The sequence below is a fragment of the Frieseomelitta varia genome, unplaced genomic scaffold (genome assembly GCF_011392965.1).
Source record: "Frieseomelitta varia isolate USP_RPSP 00005682 unplaced genomic scaffold, Fvar_1.2 scaffold_647, whole genome shotgun sequence".
NCBI lineage: Eukaryota > Metazoa > Arthropoda > Insecta > Hymenoptera > Apidae > Frieseomelitta > Frieseomelitta varia.
This window is the reverse complement of record NW_025110420.1, coordinates 3,391-23,280: the sequence shown is the minus strand read 5'-3', so window position 1 is coordinate 23,280 and position 19,890 is coordinate 3,391. Positions and strand designations below refer to the sequence as shown.

Genomic DNA, 19,890 nt, shown 5'->3' with positions numbered 1-19,890 from the left:
TACCAAGAAATCGTTACGTGTGCATCGAATACTTCCACGTAATATGACTGCAGCGATTTGACCATCTCAATAAATCAACCGCCTTGTGATAATTGCTCTTGAAAGGATTTCCCAAATTTAGACGATGGTGCCATCGTTCCGAGAAACAGGAAAAACCTGTTGCTTATCTAGCGTATCGATAAGAAAACCGCAGAGAAAGAACAGAGGAAATGGTCGGGATCTCGATCCATATGCAAATGTTCTTCCTTTTCGAATAATATTTTTTTCGTTTGCGGCAATTAGTACGCATCGAATCACAATGATTACGATATTCAGAATTTCTCAAAAATTTGATGTTCTGAGAAAGGAATATCCACTCTGTACTTTCTTGTCGTTTTATTCCTTTAAGAATGCAAATGCGTAGTTCTCGCTTTACGAACGACAGCGACCGGTTTCTAATTGAAATAATATTAAATCTAGTTTCTGACACTCCCTGAGTGATTTTCCTTTTGCTTTTCTCGAGCAGCCTGTTAACGTAGCAACGACACGTGGGCGATCGCTGCACACAAACGCGGAAGATCGATGCTCGATAGCGTATTTATAATACCGTTCACCGGCGCTTTTTGGCGCGGTTCGATCACGATCGGCCGGAGCAAGTGAATTTCACAAGTGCATACTAAACAAGGGAGCACGATAAGTGATAAAATTAGACGGGGCTTTGCTTTTGCTGGGGCGAAAATTGCGTAAGAGTGTTCCGCCGAGTAGTGTGTACCGGCGAGTGCAGATCCCGTGAATCATTGTATTCGAAAGACGCATTATGCCTCGAATTTATTTTTGCCTCCGCGGCAAAAGTCAACCTTTGATCTTTTTGTTTGTGGGACTCTCGTAGAGGTGTTGTTCGACTTTCTTCAACCGTCCAATATTCGCTGTCTCGTGGCGTTTCCTATAAATAACCCACTCCGGGACACACGAGTTACCGATTTGATTTTCATAACCCGTGTCTCACGTGGTGTGTTCCGATCATAGGCCGAGAGCGGGGAAAGAGCATACGGAGGGGAAGTTCACGTTTCTTTATCCTTTTGTATCGTGAAAAGAAACGAGGAGGGCGAATTGTAAAGGCAAATACGATCGGAATCGTCGCGTCCGATCTTGACGAGAGCCCCGTGAAAATTCAATTCTATTCAATTTTATTCAAATCGGGCCTTACTCTTGAATTACATCGTTCCGAAATATACCGGGAGTAGAGACGCTGTGTGTGTTACGTTACGACCCGACGATCGCCACCGCCAGGTGGGACCAACGGGATATACACCCTTAAGGAGAGAACCTTGCCCATCTGCTTCGACTTTCCTCCAACATCCCTCCACTTCCTCCCGGTGAAACGGAGCAGCGGAGCAATTAATTTCTCAATTAAGTCGCGTTACGTTATACATCGGGAGTTCGCGAAGTCGCGCGACAAGGTCGTCATAGGACGCCGCGCGGAGTTGCGTGCCGCTACGGCGACGAAATGTGCACGAAAGCCCCGCGAGAAACTAGGAAGAACAGCGGAGAAGGACAGGGCGATACGTTTTGCCGCGTGCTGGACAAGGACGGCCGTACGATACACAGACGGCGGCTCGTGCTCGACTACGTTCGTGTGCCTTCGTCCACGGATCGCGTACGTCACGAAGCGGCCGGCCAATCAGCGCCGAGCCGGATGACTCATCCAGTCGAGCCTCATGTAAACTCTCTCGTGCCGCTTAACCAGCAGTCTCCCGCCAACAAGCAAAAGGGCAAGCGCCGCTTTTGCCACGTATCTGTCTGTATCCCTGTTCCATCGTGGAACATCGTCAAACACGCTTTCGTCGCGGTGTCGCGCTATATCCAACCGGGGAAAAAAAAAGAAAAGAGAGTTCAGATCGTCGAAGCTCCTCTGTGTACTCGATCCGGTTGACCCGGTTGATTGGCAAGAACGAGAGGGCCGCCGTCTATCTTTCTCTCTCGTGCGCGCGATCCTCGTTTTGCGTAACACAGGCCGAAAAAATTCTCGTCGAGAGTGATCGACACACACACCAGTTGGGGGAGGGGAGAGGAGGACTCCTCGTTCGTCTTTCTTGTCGAACAGTCGCGCGTGTGTCAAATGGTGAGGTGAGAGCCACCCTAGAGAATCGTGGAGGGAATCTCGCATAACTCGAACATGAGAATGAAGAAGGAAGCGCCGTGTCTCGTGCTGAGGCTGGTCCCTCTGGAGAACCTCGAACCATGGGGTAAAAGTCTCTCTTTTTCCTTTTTTTTTTGTATTTTGCCAACTCTCTCTGTTGTTTTCGTTTGATGTGAGTCATTCGCGAGCTTCCCTCGAATCTCGGCCTCCGAGAGGCTGGAGGGTATTCTCGTTAGCTGGACCGTTCCGTCGATTGACTCGTTTGCTGTTATTTAACCAGTCTTAACGAATCTGACTCGTCTGGTTTATTCCGTTCCTGTTTGAACCATTTCGGTTCGATCGACAGAAGTAACTGTTTCGCGCGCGGTCGATCTCGAAAGATCTCTGGTACTTTTTTATTTATGAGTGACTTTCGAGAATTCCTCCGGCAAAGAGAGAGGAAATAAATATGTAGCGAGTCGGTGCACTGTTTCTTTGTTTCAAGACCGACAGCATCCAATTTGTTACCCAAATCTTTGAGAGACGAAAACAAGCGAGGTGTGCTGATTCGATCGTTTCTTTAACGAAAGACAACGGGCGTTCGCGCTTTACTAGTTATCCGTGTTCCATTTAGGCGTTTAATTCCCCAACGTCGTTCGACCGCCTATGGTCAAAGGTATTTCTGAGACGTTCGCAACGGCGGGAGAATACAAAGTCGAACGTGGCACGCTGGTAAATACAATCTCCGACACGGGATGACTCAGTCCTTGGTATCTTAGATTTAGGCGTAATGCGTGCTCGATGACTCGTTTCGTGTTAATCTCCCGTGCGGTGGAAATTACAGATTCCACCGAGGCGTCGTACCGAAACGATTCCTCGTGTTTGTAAATCGAACGCGTGCTTCCACGTTAAATCACGCCGTAGATAAACATTTTCGTGTCGTAACAGAATTCTTTCGGGCCATCCGAGTCGATAACACCGCCTCTCACGAATTCCACAGGAGGACGTTTCTCTCATTTGTTAACTATTAACGTATCGAAATTTTCTGTGATTCACGAACAGTGCAAAATTTCGCAAAACTGAAATTTTAGATTGAGGATCAAATCTATGTATTTTCATTATATAAGATGAGATATGGTTCGGCGTGTTTGATACCGTTGCAAAATTTCGTTTCGTTTTGCAGCGTACGAATCATATAAGATAGTGTAGGAGACACAGTACATAATGATAAAAAGAAAAAGAAGAGAGAAACTCAAGTTCGCAGTGAATCGATTACACCGTTGAATTCAAACGACGAGAGAGGAAAGTAGGATGTAAGAAAAGATCAGAGTATCCCATAGAATGTACATGGTGGACGGCGAAGTGCACGGCATCGTTGAGGTGGAATGTGGGTCACTTCATTTAGGTCATTATAACAATCAACTTGTACTTTGAAGTTCATTGCTCCCGTTTCGCAGGTGCCACAAAAATATCAAGTAGTCCCCCTTTATTAATATTTTTACCGTCGCTGTTATCTTTTTAATAATTTGTCAAAAAAAGTCATATCGATTTCTTCGTCTATTCACATTTCCTTGATTACAATTTGTTTAAAATCATCGCTTTATTCTGTAAAATATTAAATAAAACCTGTAAGATTGATCAGAAGCAGATACGTGCTTTCATCTGTGCTCAGAAATACATTCGAATTAAAGTCACTTCTGTTTGTCAAATTCAAATTGGAACTACTTCCATCATTTTTTGAATCTAGTTTCGAACGGTGCAAAATTGACAAACGCGACAGAAAAAAAATCATTTCCAGAAACATTTTCAGAAACACACCATTTTTTACTATTTTTTTTAATAATTTATAATAAGCTAATATAATAACATAATATAATAATAAATTATATAATATAATAATAATATAATAATTTATAATAGACAATTAGACACCAGGTCATTTAACGAAACAATTAACTATGCCCTGAACTAAAACGAGAAACTTCAGCGCGTTTTGTTAGATCCGCGCCGTACGCCAGCCGCGATTGGAAATCAGGCCAGTGCCCTACGAAGAAACACGCGTACCCCTTTTCCTTAATAATTGCAACCTATTAAGCGTGATTACCGTTTGCTGTTTAGGAGCACGCGGTCCTGTCGTATATTGAATATCGCGATGTGTGAGAAAAATACGAACCCCGTGACATCACGCGCTGTACCGTGGCCGTATGTTTTCGCCATATATGTAACGCGACCCGGTTGCGTATAGATCGTGAACTGCTCAAAGTTGCAGTTTTCTTTTGAGAACGAGTCCATCCTCGAGGCGTGTAGGATGTCTCCGGCGGGTATCAATAGGAGGCGGCGGCGGAGTTATGCCACTTTGTTAGGTGCAAAGTGGTTCGTGTAACGAGTTTCGCCGCGTTTGTTGTGCAGCGGTGTATATATAGAGCCGAAAAACCGTTACTGGCGCGCAGTTTCGAATCATCTTGGGGGGGGGGGGGGGGAGATAATCGTTGAAAAGTCGCAACGATAAAACGACGCTGTTTTCCGCTCGTAAATCGACATGTGTTGTACACGCGTTATATACGTTGTCGATGCGTATTCGCCGGAGCGCGTCCGCCGCTGTATTTACGATTTCCGGCAGACTCGAGACTAGGTCGCGGAATAGCATTGCGTTCGCTTGGACGCCAAACGCGCGTTTGCATCGTGTATCGTACGTGGATCATCGTCGGATCTCGAAATGTTTGCAAATTGGCGAATATCTCTTCCGTGCAAAGTAATAAAAAAAAAAAAAAAAAAACAGAGAATTACGAGATTAACGAGAGAGATTGAATTAAATCCGGAAGCGGGGTAGGTCTACCCTCCCCCTTTCGAGAAGGAAGTTTCGACCGCGGAGTAATCGTCGGACCGCGACAACAGTAGCCGCCACACGGGGTTGGCGGCGGTCGTGGCTACGGCGGCGCGACGCCGGGGGGCGAAACGAGAGTGACTCATCGTTGAGCCAGGCCTTACGAACTGCAGGTCAGGAGAGGAAGACGCTTTTAGCCCACATTTCTTCCTTGTCCCCCTTCGCATGTTCCTACGGCTGGTGTTCCTTTATTTTTACCCCGACCGTTTATTCGTGGTTCCTCCCTTTCTGTCTCGCTTCCTCCCTGCTCCGCTCTCCGTCCGATCCGCTTTTCCGGACACGCGTCGCTCATCAGGATATTATTTCGCACTATCTTCACGGTTTCCTACGAGCGATTGACGAATGATAAACACAAGGTATTTGGAAGAAGATTCGACAGGAATTTCATAATTTCCGGGTGTTGTTGGGTGTTGAGAGTTGTTTCTTTTGCACCCCGATGCTTCCCTCGAGTCGGCGTTTCTTAAGACCGGAAGACTTTCAAGATCGAAGATTCATAATGCAGCCTCGATAAGGCTTCGACAACCACACGAACCGCGCCAGATTAGGAGACGGTAGATTCTTCCGCGGGCTTTTAAAAATGTGGTAAATTCATCGAGAAATATCCAGCGATGTTTTCTCATTGTTAACAAACCCGGCAAACCCGGGCGCAGGTTCAGATACAACACACGCGGAAGTGCAGGCGAACCAACCACGAGGAACGGTTTCTCGAGAAATCGCTGTGTACACAATTCCGGGATTCCACTGAATCACTGCGTTGTGCTGACGTACGAAAAAGAAAAGAAAACGCGGCTGGAGGACACGAAACACCTCCGATGTATGTCTCTCTCGATTCTATTTCTGGTGCCGTAAAACATCGGAAACATAATGAAAACATCGATATCGTATCTCGGAGTTCTTTTAGATTCCTAAGAAAATCTAGAACGCATACTCGAATATAGGTATAATTTGGAATGCGGAAAAAAATATGTTTTCGCCTCGACAAAGGGGGTTGAACATCCCCCGTTGAACATCGTCAAGCTACGAAAATCACAGGATCGAGCGAGCACCATCTGTTCCTGTTTTCTCTATCGGTATTTTCAAAGTAACTCGACGCTCCTTCCCCCGGGACCAGTTTCCCACGCCCCTCGGTGTCTCGTTAGGCTTCCAGCCAGCTCGAAAAAAAAAAAAAAAAAAAAAAAAAAAAGAAAAGAAGAAGAAGTACTAACGGATCCCTTCCGATTACTTTCAGGTGGACACAAGGAGTTTCATAGGCGGCACAGGGATCTCTGCGAGGACACGCTTCTCCCAACAGTCGCAGCTGGCCCATCCACGGTCGCTGGTTGTTCCAGTCCAGGGCCAGGTTGTCCGGTGTTGAGTCTGTCTGGGCCACCGACCCCCCAACCCGCGGACATCGATAGTCACCCAGCCTCGAGGGTTCTCCCGTTCCTCTATCTTGGAAACGGCAGGGACGCGGCCGATCTGCAGCTTCTTCGCGCATTGGGCGCCACCAGGGTCCTCAACGTCACTTCGCAGCTGCCCGGATACCACGAGGAGAGGGGCATCACGTACAGGCAGATCCCTGCCACGGATTCTGGCCATCAGAACCTTAAACAGTACTTCGAGGAGGCATTCGACTTCATCGGTGAGCGACACGACAGGGTTTATACAGTAGATTTACGTCTACTCGTGAACTAGGGTCATCGTCATCGTCGCGGGTGCAGGAATAAAGAGACTCTGAGATAATTCCGAGAACGCTTTCGAATCGAAGGACAAGTAGTATCAGTGATCCAATCGATAAAGTCTAAACAAGTTTGATTTTCACCGACGATTGAAATTTGCTAGCCGCTCGGACGTTCCTCTCGGGTTCACCACGTTTTATTCGAATGAGAATGAGAGAAAAAGTCGATTCAGTTGCGCGATCAATGAAAACGAGCTTTTCTATTCATTAAACAACACCCGGAGCGCCATTCGAATAGGTGACGCACAAGTAGTTCGCAGCCGCGTGTTGACATTGGACGAACGAACTCTCGTGTCGGCTCCATTGACGCTCTCGAGAACCTGTTGCGTGTGATTCAACGAAATATACGAGGATCACCGGTTAGAGTAAATTGGACTAATTGCATTGACGGTGCAATATGTCGGCTCGTTAGGCCGCGACATTCGAGGAGGCTGCTGCGTTTAATTCACCGTGAGAGTTGAGCCGGGGGAGGATGAGGAGGAGAGCGTTGACAAAGAGAGATGTTGGCCTCTGTCGATGAGTAATTCTTTCGGTTGACTGGGTGTGCTCCCGGACAATGATAGTCATTGACGTTTGCATCCACGCCGATCCAGTCTGGATCTAGCGTTTGATCCAGTTTTGTTATTTAGATAGCTCCAATGAGTATAATTTAGAGAAAAAAGGGAAACGACAATATTTACACATTAGCAGATTCTTCAGAAAGATTTAACAGACTTAAAAGAATGAAAGACATACAAAAAGTCTCAGCCTCTGTGGCTGAAAAGCTTGGGAAAAAAATTGAACGATAAAGCAGTAGTCTTGCCTGAATCGTGCCAAACAAGATGGATGAACTTCCTAACGGTCCAAATATCCGGCGTTCTTTATTTCTCGTCATGAGAACCAAGGACTGTGGATCCTTTGTTAAGGGGAGGGACCCGGTTAAACTACTCACCTAACCTGATTGCTTATTTCGAGTCGTAGAACCAGTCCGGCCAGAGGAAATATTACATAACGCCTCGTAACCCCTAATCAAACGACTAAGGAATAAATTAAGGTTACAGTCGCAGTAACGTAATTAGAACGCGCAAGAGATCATAAAATTGAGCATTGTCCCGATCGCTCCCTGCAATTACACGCCCCATTCGCTCTATGTGCTCATTTCAAATTTCATACGACCAAACGTCCGTTTCAAGCTCCCAACCTCATTTTATTTCCTTCCTCGGCGTTATACGCCACGTCGATTAAAAGTTCCAAATGGATCGTGAGAAAGGGTGAGAAAGCAGCCACGGATTTGTGTTTGTCCTCCATCGTCGAGGAGGTGGCTTTAACGGTCAATGCACCAACGTGCCCTTCATTTCACGCAACAGTCTCCACGGTTCTACGGTGTTGGTCGGTTGGCCAGGTACAGCATTCCACCAGTTGCACATTCGGTAGGACCCTCCTTGCGAACGTTGACGCGCGCGCGTGCACACACGCGTGTGTGATCGATGAGCGTCGTCTCGCGTTACACACACACGCACACACACACACACACACACACAGCGTGGAGTAGAATGCGGTGCAATAAACACAGAGGAGAGACGTCGACACTGGGGCACCATGAAAGGGGATTCACGGGTGTGCATTCGTTGGTGCGCTTGCACGCGCGCGCCAGTGACTCATGGTTTCATGAATGGAAACCTTTCGTCTTCTAGTCCTCGCACACGGTGAATGGTCCACCGGAAACGGCTGGTTACACCCTGTTTCCGTTACACCAAACTGCGCCGCGCTGGTGAGGGAAAAACGAGCGTGCCACGGTGACGAGTTCCGTTGGGAATTTTGCATTCGCAGCTTTGCATTCGTCAACTGCGTTCCCCGAGTTCCTACGAGTTTCTGGCTATTTGTATTTAATAAAGATCGTTTAATTCTTTGAGTTATAATAGAAATTAAGCAAACTCGTATCCTACGAGATACGAGTTTTAATTTGCCAAAATTGAACGTATTAATAAATACAAAATGCTTTCAACGCTTCGCATCTGATACCGTAATCAATATTTACCGAAGATTGAAGAGAAAAATCGTAAGGCAAGAGGTTAAACACGTCCAATGATACAATTAGTTCATTATTCAAAATGAGTTCTTTGGCGATGAGTTCTGGCCCGTCCAAGTGAAAATAATTCACAATAACGATAAATTGCTAATAATAACGATACGGCAAAGATTAAATTTGTTAAATGAAATAGCGTTCAAGTGGCACAATTTGTGGAACGTGATATCTTCGTTAATTTTAGCCGGGAGCGTTTCAGGGGCGAAGAACGCCGGATTTCCCGGAACCTGGTATCATTTTTGACATCGCGACAGGTGTCACGCTTCTCCCGTCAGTATGTACACACGCACCTTCTGTTACCAAAATATGGTTCCCTCCTACTCTTCTCTCCTCTCCGTTCCGTGACTAATTTCCGCACCCTTCTTCTCCCTTCAAAACGTCTTCCAACGGTCTCGAAACTCTTTCGTTTCTTTCTTCGAGATCGCCACGGCCACTAATCGTCTTTCTGTTTATCCCCCCCCCATCCCTCCTCGTTTTCTCTCCCTTTTATCTCTAACTCTCCCTTCTCGCAATCCCCCACTCGACCTCACCAGCGATTTTCTCCCGCTTTCTCCCGTCTCTCTGTCCGGCTATTCGTCACCCGTGACTCATAGCAGATGCCAGCTCGTGACTCTGCACGCTGCAGGCGCGCACGAACACGCGCCCGTAAACGTTTTAGGGGCCGATGCACCCCCGTGTCTCCATTAACGCTTACCTAAACTACTTCTATCACACGATGAATACCCCGACGCGTACACAGATCAGATTAGTCGCGCTGCTTGTCGCCGTTTAGCGGTCTAGATTAGCGACTAATCGACGCCACCGAGAACGTGTTCTTTGGATTCACGTGTGGAATGATGTTTAATCGCGTCGCTTGTCTTTGGTAATTCATTCTATTCAATCGTCGATGGAGAGTTCTATCTTTCGCGACTGTCTCTTTGCCTGTGAGAATGATTACAATTTGACTTGAAAGTTGTCGTTTTTCAAGATTGAATGTGTTCAACGTAGAATATCTATTTTACTTGTTTCAGCATTCTGTTTGGAATGTCAGTATTCTCTGTTCGCGTCGTTAGAAATCGAACGGACGGATATTTAGAGTACAATGATCCTTTATTTTACGTTTGCTAGAATCGGTCTGAAAAGTTTCATTCTCCTCCGCGTGGCCTTTTTAACCACTTGCTCTGGCAACTGATTGCGGACCGTAACGAGTGACCGAATATTGTATCGTATACAATAATTCGTCGCTTTCTTTTCGAATTCGTCGGTATGATATCACTATAGATAGAGATTATTGCGAAATAATAAATTTATTATTTATTTTGCCCATTTTGTTTCACTTGTATACTTAATATACTTAAATGTACTAAACTAAGTAACCTAGTAAACTAACTAAACATACTTAAATATACTAAACTAAGTAAATATACTTGAAACCGAGTATAAAGTATTTAAAACTAAATATACTTAAAACTGAACAAATATTACAATTCTGGAACAAAAAGTTAACTCTAGAGTTACTCGAGCTACTCCACTCTCGATGGACTTAACATCTTCACGTTTCGAAGCTTCCAAAAAAAGCTTCCTCCCTCCTCTTTCAGGATGAGAAAGATTGTTCCTTCGAGCCATCTGTAAACGTCGCGAAATCCTCGTGCATGCGCACGTGTACCCTCGTGCTCTCTTTCCTTTCCTACGACCGATCACAGTCACGTCGAGTATGTAGCAAGTACGTCGCATAAGATACGGGCGCGCGTCGCCATGACTCATTGGCGATACGATAGCGTCCCTCCTCCCTCTCCACATTACGTAACCGAATCGCCTGTTTGGGTTATACGGCTGGTTTTGTTCCGATGTTTTACAACGACACCGAGCACCGGCCTCAGTCGGTTGACAGTAAGTTGCACGGCCACGGATGATCCACCGTCTGTCTTACGCTCGTAAATCGTAAATCTAGAAATCACGAGCCTCCGTTTCTCTTTCTCGATCTTCTTAGTCTGGGAATACTCTGTTCTCGAATATTGCCGCTTCATCTTCCGTTTCGCTAGTTGAGCGTGTAATTCGTTGAGTTCAGTGATGGGTCGTAGGTCGTGTTGAAAAAGAAAGAACAGATGATGACGTAGGACGTCTCGGGAAAGGGACAACAACGCTGCATTCGAACATTTAAATAATTCAATTTCATTGATCATAGTTGCCTCAGGGGAGCACTTAAGACTAACCGTAGCTTTGTGTTTTTGCCTTGCAGAGGAAGCCCGGAAGGCCGGAAGCAGCGTGTTAGTGCACTGTCAGGCAGGAGTGTCGCGCAGCGCGACGATCGCGATCGCGTACATAATGCGGCACAAGGGCCTGTCCATGGTGGAGGCGTACAAACTTGTGAAGAACGCCCGACCAATCATCAGCCCGAACCTGAACTTCATGGGGCAATTGTTGGAGCTCGAACAGGGTTTGAGGGCGTCCGGCGGTGTGGCTGCCGCCCCGGAGGAACCGAAGGGTTGCCACCAGTGTCGTTGGTCTCATCAGCAGAACAACGAGGAGGTAACTTCCGGTTGCAGCGTCTGAGCCGAGCGAGATCGCCAAGCAACAATCGCGAGCGATGATTATTTCGCTCGTGTCACTGGATCGACGAAAACAGAAAATAGAAGAAAGAGAGAGAGAGAGAGAGAGAGAGAGAGAGAGAGAGAGAGAGAGAGAAAGAGCCCACGCTCGACGTTTCGCGTCGCAAGGACGAAGGTCGAAAGACACACTCTACACATATCCTACACGTATATATCCGTTGAAACAAACCGAAGTCGTCGTTCTTCCTGTTTCACGTGCGAAGAACTTGGATACCATTAACTTGTTACACGTGCCTTGGCGAGATCGGCCCTAGAAACGGGAAAAGGCTGATTTACAGAGAGACACTTTATTTCTATTATCGAGTAACTTATTCAGTGAAAAAAAAAAAAAAAAGAAAAAAAAAGGATGAGGACGTTCTAGAAGAGGGAGGAGATGCGAGAGAACGCGTGGTTGACTTTCGAACGGCGAAGGAAGAGACGACGCGAAAGGTGTGAAAAGTAAAACTTGCGCGCGTCGTCCTCCATTTTGGTACCGGAGGACCAAGCACGATGGCGCACCGAGTTTCTTCCCCCGTGTTGTTCGTCAACAACGCGTTGAACTCCCTCGTATAATTATTTATATCCGTTGAAAAAGAAGGATGGAAGAGTCGAGGGACGTTCGTGGCGGCGTTCGTTAACGGAAGCTTCGTGCAATCGTCGCGAGGAAAGAGACGGTGTACTTACGCGACAGTGTTCCGTAGTTTTTTTTATTGGTACAAAGTATATATACGTGGTTGAGAGGCCTCGTTGGTCAGAGGATGTCGTCGCGATTATTTTCTTTTCTTTCTTCCTTTTTTCTTTTTCTTCTCTTTCCCTTGGGCAGTCGATTGCAGTAGCGAGAGTATGTATAATATTTGATTTGAACGCGATGATACACAGTGTTACACTTTTCTTGGAAATATCTACGCGTTTGTATAATTTATAAAATCGATTTTATCTTTTCGTCCCTTCTAAATGTATCTCGTTTGTTTTGTTCTCTTTCTTCTTTTCTTCTTCTTTTTTTCTTTTTTAAATGTGAATTGTCCTCGTTTAATTTAATTTTTGGCCGCGGTCCTTCACTTTTCAAATGTGTTCGAAGAATAATCATTTCGTATTTAAGGACGTCGCTTCAGTGACACTGTTACGCACGAGGAAGCATCGAACCGGAAGCGTACGATCGAGCGATTGCGCCCAAAGTACATCTTGTGGTATTATCACTTTGCCATGGAAATGCCGCGCGCGCGTAAAATGAAAAAAGGTGGGATGAATGTACGTCAATTGCGATCAATAATAACTATGTTTGCGTTTCTTTTTTTTTTTTTTTTTTTTCTTTTTTGCCTTTTGCCTATTTGTATCACTGTATTCGTCATATTACTTTATTCGATAGCGAAGTGATTTATATTTGATAAAATAATATATCGTTAACCGGAATTAGCTTAACCACTGAGCTCCGTAGCATTTAAGGATCTGGTTGAGATCCAACCATCGTGATCTAGTCGTTTGTTGGAATGTATAATTTGATGATGATGATATGTAATGTACGAAAGAGAGAGCGAGAGAAAGTTCAAATAATTCCCCCGCCCCCCTCCCATCCCCAGCCCCGCCAACTAAAATTAGATTAATGTTAAGAATGTCGTCGACAACTCGAGGGACAAGGCGTAAACGCGATTTCAGAAACGTAATCAAGATGCCAAAACACGGACTTTTAGTTCGGATTCGACGAGTTTTCAGGCTCATGTTCTATGTAATAACCAAAATTGCTACGTTTTCTCGACTTTGTACATAAGAAATAAATGTTGACGCACGAGGTGCGAATCGATGATACCTTGGATACCGTTCTGCTCGTATAAATAAACGATAATAAATTCAAGTAACTCGCAACATCACCCCGAAAATGCTTCTGTCGGGCTTTCGTTGGAACGTTTCGCCGATAACGTAAAAACAATCGACGAAAATTGAACTCGACTCGACGTCGTGCAAAACTTGAACTTTCATCTTTTTTTTTTCGATCGAACGGGTTCATCGTATTTGAAGATTGTTTGATATCGACGTGTGTGCAGTCTTTGGACGAAGAGAGGTATTGCAAGAAAGGAAATGCTTTCATTCGAAACACTTCCGTCATTTTAATCGTTCCTTCTTGGGAACCGGCAAGTACAAGATATCGATCGTCCAGCGCAGATGAAAAACGGGGGAAAAAAATAAGAAGAGAGAATCGTGTGCGCAGTTCGTTTCAATCGTCGAGATACCTCGAGCAACGGCCTAAACAGGACGTTGATTTAAAAAGGGGGGAGGGGGGGGGGAAGTACACCGTGAAACATGTGCGAAAAAGTAACTGTACGACGCGACAATCGCCGCGGTTAAATCAAACCGAGCAGCTGTTCAAAAGAGGAAGAAAAAAAAAAAGTCGCTTAAACCGATATATGCCTTTCTACTAGTTAGAGAGACTCAAACTGTTGACAATAAAAGCTTGACAAGAGAAAGAGAGACCTGCTGTGCGTGAAAAGGGAAAATATATAGGTTCGCGTCATATATGTTTATATATATATATATATGTTCACGTTATATATAAATATATATATATATTATATACATGTGGATGTGCGTGTGTGTATGTGTGCGTGTGTGTGTGAGTGTGTGTATAGCATAACGAGGCAGAGCAAGTTCCTTCAGATTCTCTAATTCTCTCGAAGAAACATATCAAAGAAACGTCGCCTTTCATTCTTTCCTGTTTCTTCTTTCCGTTTTCCGTTTTCCGTCGCAAGCAAGAGCGAAATGTCACGCTCGAAGGGAACAATTTCTGTTCACATCTCCTGTAACAGAATTGGGCGCCGTCTTAGGCTTCGCGTAGAGGCCATGTAAAAAAAAGTGTTAGCGAGATAGTATTGTAAATATTCACCGATCAAAGACACAAAGGCGATCGCGAAGGAATCCGCGCGTAGTTGAGGCAGAGAAAGGGAGAGAGACCGATCGGCGTCGTGTAATGAAACAAACAAAAAAAAAAAAAAAAAAAAAAAAGAACGCTCTGTTCGATAGGGAGAGAGAGAGAGAGAGAGAGAAGCAGAGAGCTACGAGCGTAGTACCTGTTGCATCACGAGAACGTACGACACGTACGTAGCGTCTACTAGGTTGTTGGAAGAGCCTCAACAATAAAAATGTATGTCGACCTGCGATAAATAAGCCGCTGTTGCCGTGCAGCGATAAAAATAGTGCTCGGTGCAATCTTGTATACTGGAACTGGTAAAGGCAGACCCGTAGGATTGTTAGACGTCCTTGTCGCATTACCATTCTGTCGCAATTAAGATAACCTGGAAGATAAAGCTTATTGCTAACGTCACGCGGTCGAACAAGTTCCTAACTGAAAGACCATCTTGCCTGCCGCTACGTATTTTGAACCTTGCTTGTTTAGCCAGTTCTGCTCTTCACGCGAGATCTGAAACCCTTCACCGGGTTATGATTTTTTCTTATCGTGGATCGATGTATTCTTTTATTGCCAACGTTTTTCTGCATCGGTATGCACGCATCAGGATTGCGTACACACACTTCTCTTGGGATGGTTAGTAGATGCTGCACCGAGTTAATCAATCGTTTTTTTTTGTTTTTTTTTTCTTTTTTTTTTTTTGCGGAAGCGTCGCCGTACGATCGGATGCCTTTTTTTTTCGTTTTTTCAATGTACAGTTACATATAACGTGAAATAATTGTGCATACGCGAGGACAACTATTGTATCATATCAAAATTTAGTTATTTTATGAATAAAAGTATAAACCCGCACGCTTGCTTGTTACTTGTGTACGTAACACTATCTCGCAGATTGCATCGACAGGAAGAAGGAGGGAAGGAAGATGTTCGTTGTAGTAGACAGACGTAATGTAAAAGATATGATGTATTAAGAAAATGTTTATTTAGACAGAAAATATCGAATTTCGAATACAATAAAGTTTCCAAATTCTCGCGAATGGGAATCGGTTAATCCTCTTAGACCGAGCATTCTTTCCTGCATGCTTTATCCAAGGAATCGAAAATAATACTCGGAATCGCAATTTCCGAAAACAGAAAAATTGAAAAATGACCGCGAAATATGCACACGATAGATCCAATAATCAGACACGTTTTTTTTCTTTTTTTTTTTCTTCCAGCATGTCATTCTTGACGGATAAAAATTGTGCATACGATGAAGTACGTAAATACAAATTCGATCTGTTACTTTCTCTCGATTCTGTTCGCACACATGCACAATGCGCTCGCATTCTCAGTCTCCTGCTTTTTTTTTTCTAAATGTTATATAATATCAGTATACGTTTCGCTGTAAGTAAACATTAGGTTATAACGATATAGCTAGTGATAATAGTAATAGCAATAGTAATTTTTAAGGAGTCAATGCTGAACTTTGTTGCTCCATCTTCATTCTGACGTAACCCCCCTCCCCTTGTTCGTTATGTTTCGTTCTGCCGGTGGCTGGAAATATGCGAAATATCTGTCGTTCGTTTGAATTAAATGCATAGGTAATCGATATGGACTTGCTGTTTTGTGCTGTCCTATTATACGCCCCTTGTGCTACCGTAAACGCCAATGTAAGCGCGCGCGCGAAGCAAAGATTTTTTTCACGGGTAAAAAATGTTGCACGGGACAGACTACGTTACCGATAGATTCATTCGAGTATAAAACAGACAGCGTACAGTTCGAGTTATAATAAACACTACGCAAAGACGATATTCAAATAGTCTCGGGTATTCTCAGGCATAAACTTTCCATTATTTACTTTTGCACATTCCTCAATCCTAACAACAATGACATAACAAATTGGAGCACCTCTTACTCCGTTAAGGTGTCACATCGCGAAAAAAGAAAAGCATATTTGCTCGAATTTATCGTTCAAGATTAGATATCGGCTCTATGCGCGAACGCGCGAAACAATTGCTCGCCCCTTTCCGCTACGAAAGAGGAATTCGCGTGAATGAAACACTATTAATGAAGCGAATAAAAGTACAAGTACATCTGTTCGTACATTTGACGATTCTATTGCTTGTTGCAAGAACGATTATTAGAAATCGAGGGCCGGTTTTATGTTTATACTGCGTAACTTACCCTGATTACTTTGCAGCGTAAATAATTAATAGATAATAATCGTTTCTCTCTTTTTTTTTTTCTTTTTTGAAATCGCATCGCTATCCTCACAGCTATTATTAACAAGTAAATTCACAATTACTTACAAACTATTGGTATATACGTATATATATATATAGCTTTCTCAATCGCTGATGCACGATTTTTCTAAAATCGATTGTTAGGATTGATAGGTCAAACTGTTTCGCGAATAGGAAAGTTAATTACTCGCCAGGGCTGCCATCGCGCGAATTAACGCGGCATTCTCCTCCCGAAGCCGTTCCCTTTCTATGGTCATTTCGTGCTGCTGTTGAAGCAGCCGGGCCTCAAGTGCCATTATCTTGTGATCCCGATCCTCCAGAAGGGACAGCAACCTCCTGTTCTCTTCTTGTGCTCGTTCTATCAACTAAAAGTTTCAAACACAGGGAATTGCGCGAGTTTAACAAATTAATTTGATTTTACTTCTCAAACGAAATAATATTCGAATGAAAAAAAAAAAAGAAAAGAAATACTTCGTGCGGATTATCTCCCGTTGGCGTAGATAGTCTTGGCTGATTGACGGTGTTTACAGAAGTTTGAGGCTCATGATTCCCATGATCTGATTGATTGACACTGTCGGATTGATTCAAGGAATCGAATTCCTCGTCATCTGCTTCCAAGTCGGAGTGGCTAAAATTAAATGGGTAATTTTTGATATATTAGTGAGCGCACGTGGTTACAATAGTATCAGACTGTCTATGATGTTACATTAGGCACGACCCTTAATATCGTAATGTTTGATGAGATTTATAGATTTCTTTTACCCCATATTCGTATTGTTTTCGAGTTCATTATTTGACGCTTTAGTGTAACATGAAATATGATTAGTAATGAGACAAATGAGACATTTACTATTATACGCGACTCTTACTATTATAGATATCGTTGTAATAAAAGATGTACAAAGGACTTACGGTACTCGTTACAATACGCAGGCTCGTATTTAAAAGAATCTACTAGCTCTACCGTACTTCGTACAGGTCGTGCCTAATTGTACATAGTCACGTACAGTAGCACTTACCAACCGTGCCTATTTATACATGACCTGTAGGAAGTACGGTAATGCCTAAAAAGCAGTAGCAGTTTATTACAAATGACTACTAAATTTCACTAAAGCACTATATATTGTTTACTACCGTAAATAAGATATCTCAGTGTTTTATACCTTTTGTTTCGCCTTTGTGTAAACATTTTTGCTGTCCGTTCCTGAAACATGCGTAGTTTGACGTACATATATAGTCCCTCTTGTTACATAGAAAATCAGCTTTTGACCGCGTTCGCAATAAATGATAATATTTTCTTTTTAACAAGTGAAAATCACACGCACTTACTTCTATGAGTTCATGATCTAGGAACTCATTGTGATGTGTGTTGTGTTTAGTTTCAAGACAAGTGCCACTAAGATCTTCTTCATCTTCTCCTGTACTACCTCCTGTACTCTGTAGAATTAAGTGGCTAACGAAATTACATTGCGGAGTAACAACGGACTTGCACATAAAACTTTTACCAATATCCGTTTAACACTCGCGGCTAAATACAATGAACGTTCGAGGAGCGCGGTAAGTGATTTCTAAGTGCAATGCTACTTTTGTCGTACATTCCGTGTGTGTCTAGTATGATTTTCTAAAGAAAGAGATACATATGCGCAAGACATTTCTGACAAAAATTGAAAAACACCAAGTATACGTTCGAAAAACAAATTCTTTGATAGAAATGAACGAAAATACTTGTCTTGGTATGATCGATTGAAAATAATTGGTCAGAGTCCTTCGTAACGAATATAAGTAAAACATCATCTCTAAATCTGTCATGCAAGATACAGAAATGGCTAAAAGACTTGTATCAAATGGATATAGATGCAAGAGAAATCCTTGTTTTAGAATCCGGGATATTGCCGCGAGGAGTCATTAAGATTTTGGGTCCTTAACGTGACTGGAAACAGTGACAAACCTCCGTCGATGGTAAATGTACTACTCCGGTACTTCGTCTTTTTTCTCGAAGCTTCCGCCGATCGCGTTGCTGCTTTCCCTTGTTTATGTGCGTTGGCCTGTGCAAACAGGATACGACACTAAAGACACTAGAACCAGATCCAGAAAGTGTTAACAGGACGCGCGAACTCTATGCTGGATCTACTTAGTTACATTTAGAAGACACTTGCGTTTAACAAATGAAAAAAGAAACTCATCTTTGCGGACACCTTATTTAAACGACGACAGCTTTGTTTACTCACCGGCCAGTCACTCGTTTGTCCTGTTTCCTCATTATTGGCTTGTTCTGCTGATTCTCGTGTTCGGGTGGAAGCACACTGTTCGAACTGGTGTCGCACACACCTTGAGATTCTTCCACGTTCTGTGCACTCTCTGCAAAAAGGGGATGACTGAGTGAAAAGTCCATTCACTCAGGAAAGTAATAAGACGAATGTGTGTTTGTTACTTTGAAAGTTTATGGAAGAAGAATCTCCTGTTCTGGGTGGTACCACTCGTGCCCGTGCGGTTCTGATTCTAGATCTCCTGGACGTTAACTCGAAGTCATTGTCAAAATCCTCCTGGCTGACGGAGCTGGACGCCATGCCGGTTATATCGCTGAAAAATAAACCAACGCGATTGAATCGGATCTGCTGATGATGACGTGCAATTGAAAAACTGTGCAAAGAAAAAAAAAGAAACATTAAAAGTGGGCTCTTACAAAAAATACCTGGACATCTGAACAAAAGAGTAGGTGATGATGTGCGATACCTATGTTGGACCAGCACAAAAGTTGGAGGCCAAAAAGCGAGTGCTTGATTAGGTTTGTCTAAGGGGAAAGTCACAAGGCATGAACCGCTTTTAACTACGAGCAAGTGTGTGCGCAATAAGACGATAACAAAACTTCGATAGAAAACAAAGAGCAATTCTTAAGGTATTAGTCACCTGTCGTAGTGAGTCTTCACCTAGTTCCGCTGCCAATGTCGTGATTCACTACCAACCTACGTGCAATTGACAGCTGTCAACCATTGAAACATCCATAAACACGTACGGTCTATACGATTACATAGTTCAAAGATAGATAAGCATATCGATCGTCCATATGCCTTGCCTAAAGCACAATTTCCAACGCAGCATTTCAATATCACTAGAGCAATGGTCCCAATAACGAAATGTTACTAGATACGAATGATAGACAAGGAGAGCAGGAGTGTGTGACAAGGATAAATATATAGATCGTGTGATAGACAAAGAGAGCGTGCAGGACAGTGACGAAATCAGTACCGCCGTCTCAACGCAACGTGGCGCTAGCGTGTCCACAAAATGATCAAATTTTCATTTGCAAAAAAAAAACTAATTAGGAGTATTAATTTACGTTGATTACGAACTTTTGCAGCTCCAATTTCAGCTTTCGTCCTGTGTTTTTATTTATTCATTTAAACTACGAAACGTATATATAAAGATATATAAACATTT

General features: G+C 43.6%; 2 protein-coding genes across 9 annotated transcripts; one reads left to right on the top strand and one right to left on the bottom strand.

Annotated features, from left to right (window-relative positions):
* The first annotated feature begins 1,726 nt into the window (after positions 1–1,726).
* LOC122534883 (dual specificity protein phosphatase 10-like) lies at positions 1,727–15,075 on the top strand. Of its 2 annotated transcripts, none has more exons than XM_043665919.1 (4): positions 1,727–2,011; positions 2,066–2,225; positions 6,211–6,603; positions 10,983–15,075. In XM_043665919.1, exons 2-4 carry the CDS (start codon positions 2,156–2,158, stop codon positions 11,294–11,296), a joined length of 777 nt encoding a protein of 258 aa, XP_043521854.1. In that variant the 5' UTR covers positions 1,727–2,011; positions 2,066–2,155; the 3' UTR covers positions 11,297–15,075. The 2 variants fall into 2 exon arrangements, with proteins under 2 accessions (XP_043521854.1, XP_043521853.1); XM_043665918.1 differs by having other exon boundaries at positions 1,727–2,020; positions 2,057–2,225.
* On the bottom strand, positions 14,772–19,534 carry LOC122534881 (PRKC apoptosis WT1 regulator protein-like). Of its 7 annotated transcripts, none has more exons than XM_043665912.1 (10): positions 19,360–19,534; positions 19,136–19,279; positions 18,884–19,032; positions 18,681–18,810; positions 18,401–18,527; positions 17,782–17,889; positions 17,616–17,656; positions 17,472–17,516; positions 16,924–17,080; positions 14,772–16,817 (listed from the first exon to the last, which is right to left on the bottom strand). In XM_043665912.1, exons 2-10 carry the CDS (start codon positions 19,150–19,152, stop codon positions 16,632–16,634), a joined length of 960 nt encoding a protein of 319 aa, XP_043521847.1. In that variant the 5' UTR covers positions 19,153–19,279; positions 19,360–19,534; the 3' UTR covers positions 14,772–16,631. The 7 variants fall into 7 exon arrangements, with proteins under 7 accessions (XP_043521847.1, XP_043521846.1, XP_043521849.1 ...); XM_043665911.1 differs by having other exon boundaries at positions 19,136–19,243; XM_043665914.1 differs by having other exon boundaries at positions 18,401–18,497; positions 19,136–19,243.
* Between the last annotated feature and the right edge of the window lie 356 nt (positions 19,535–19,890).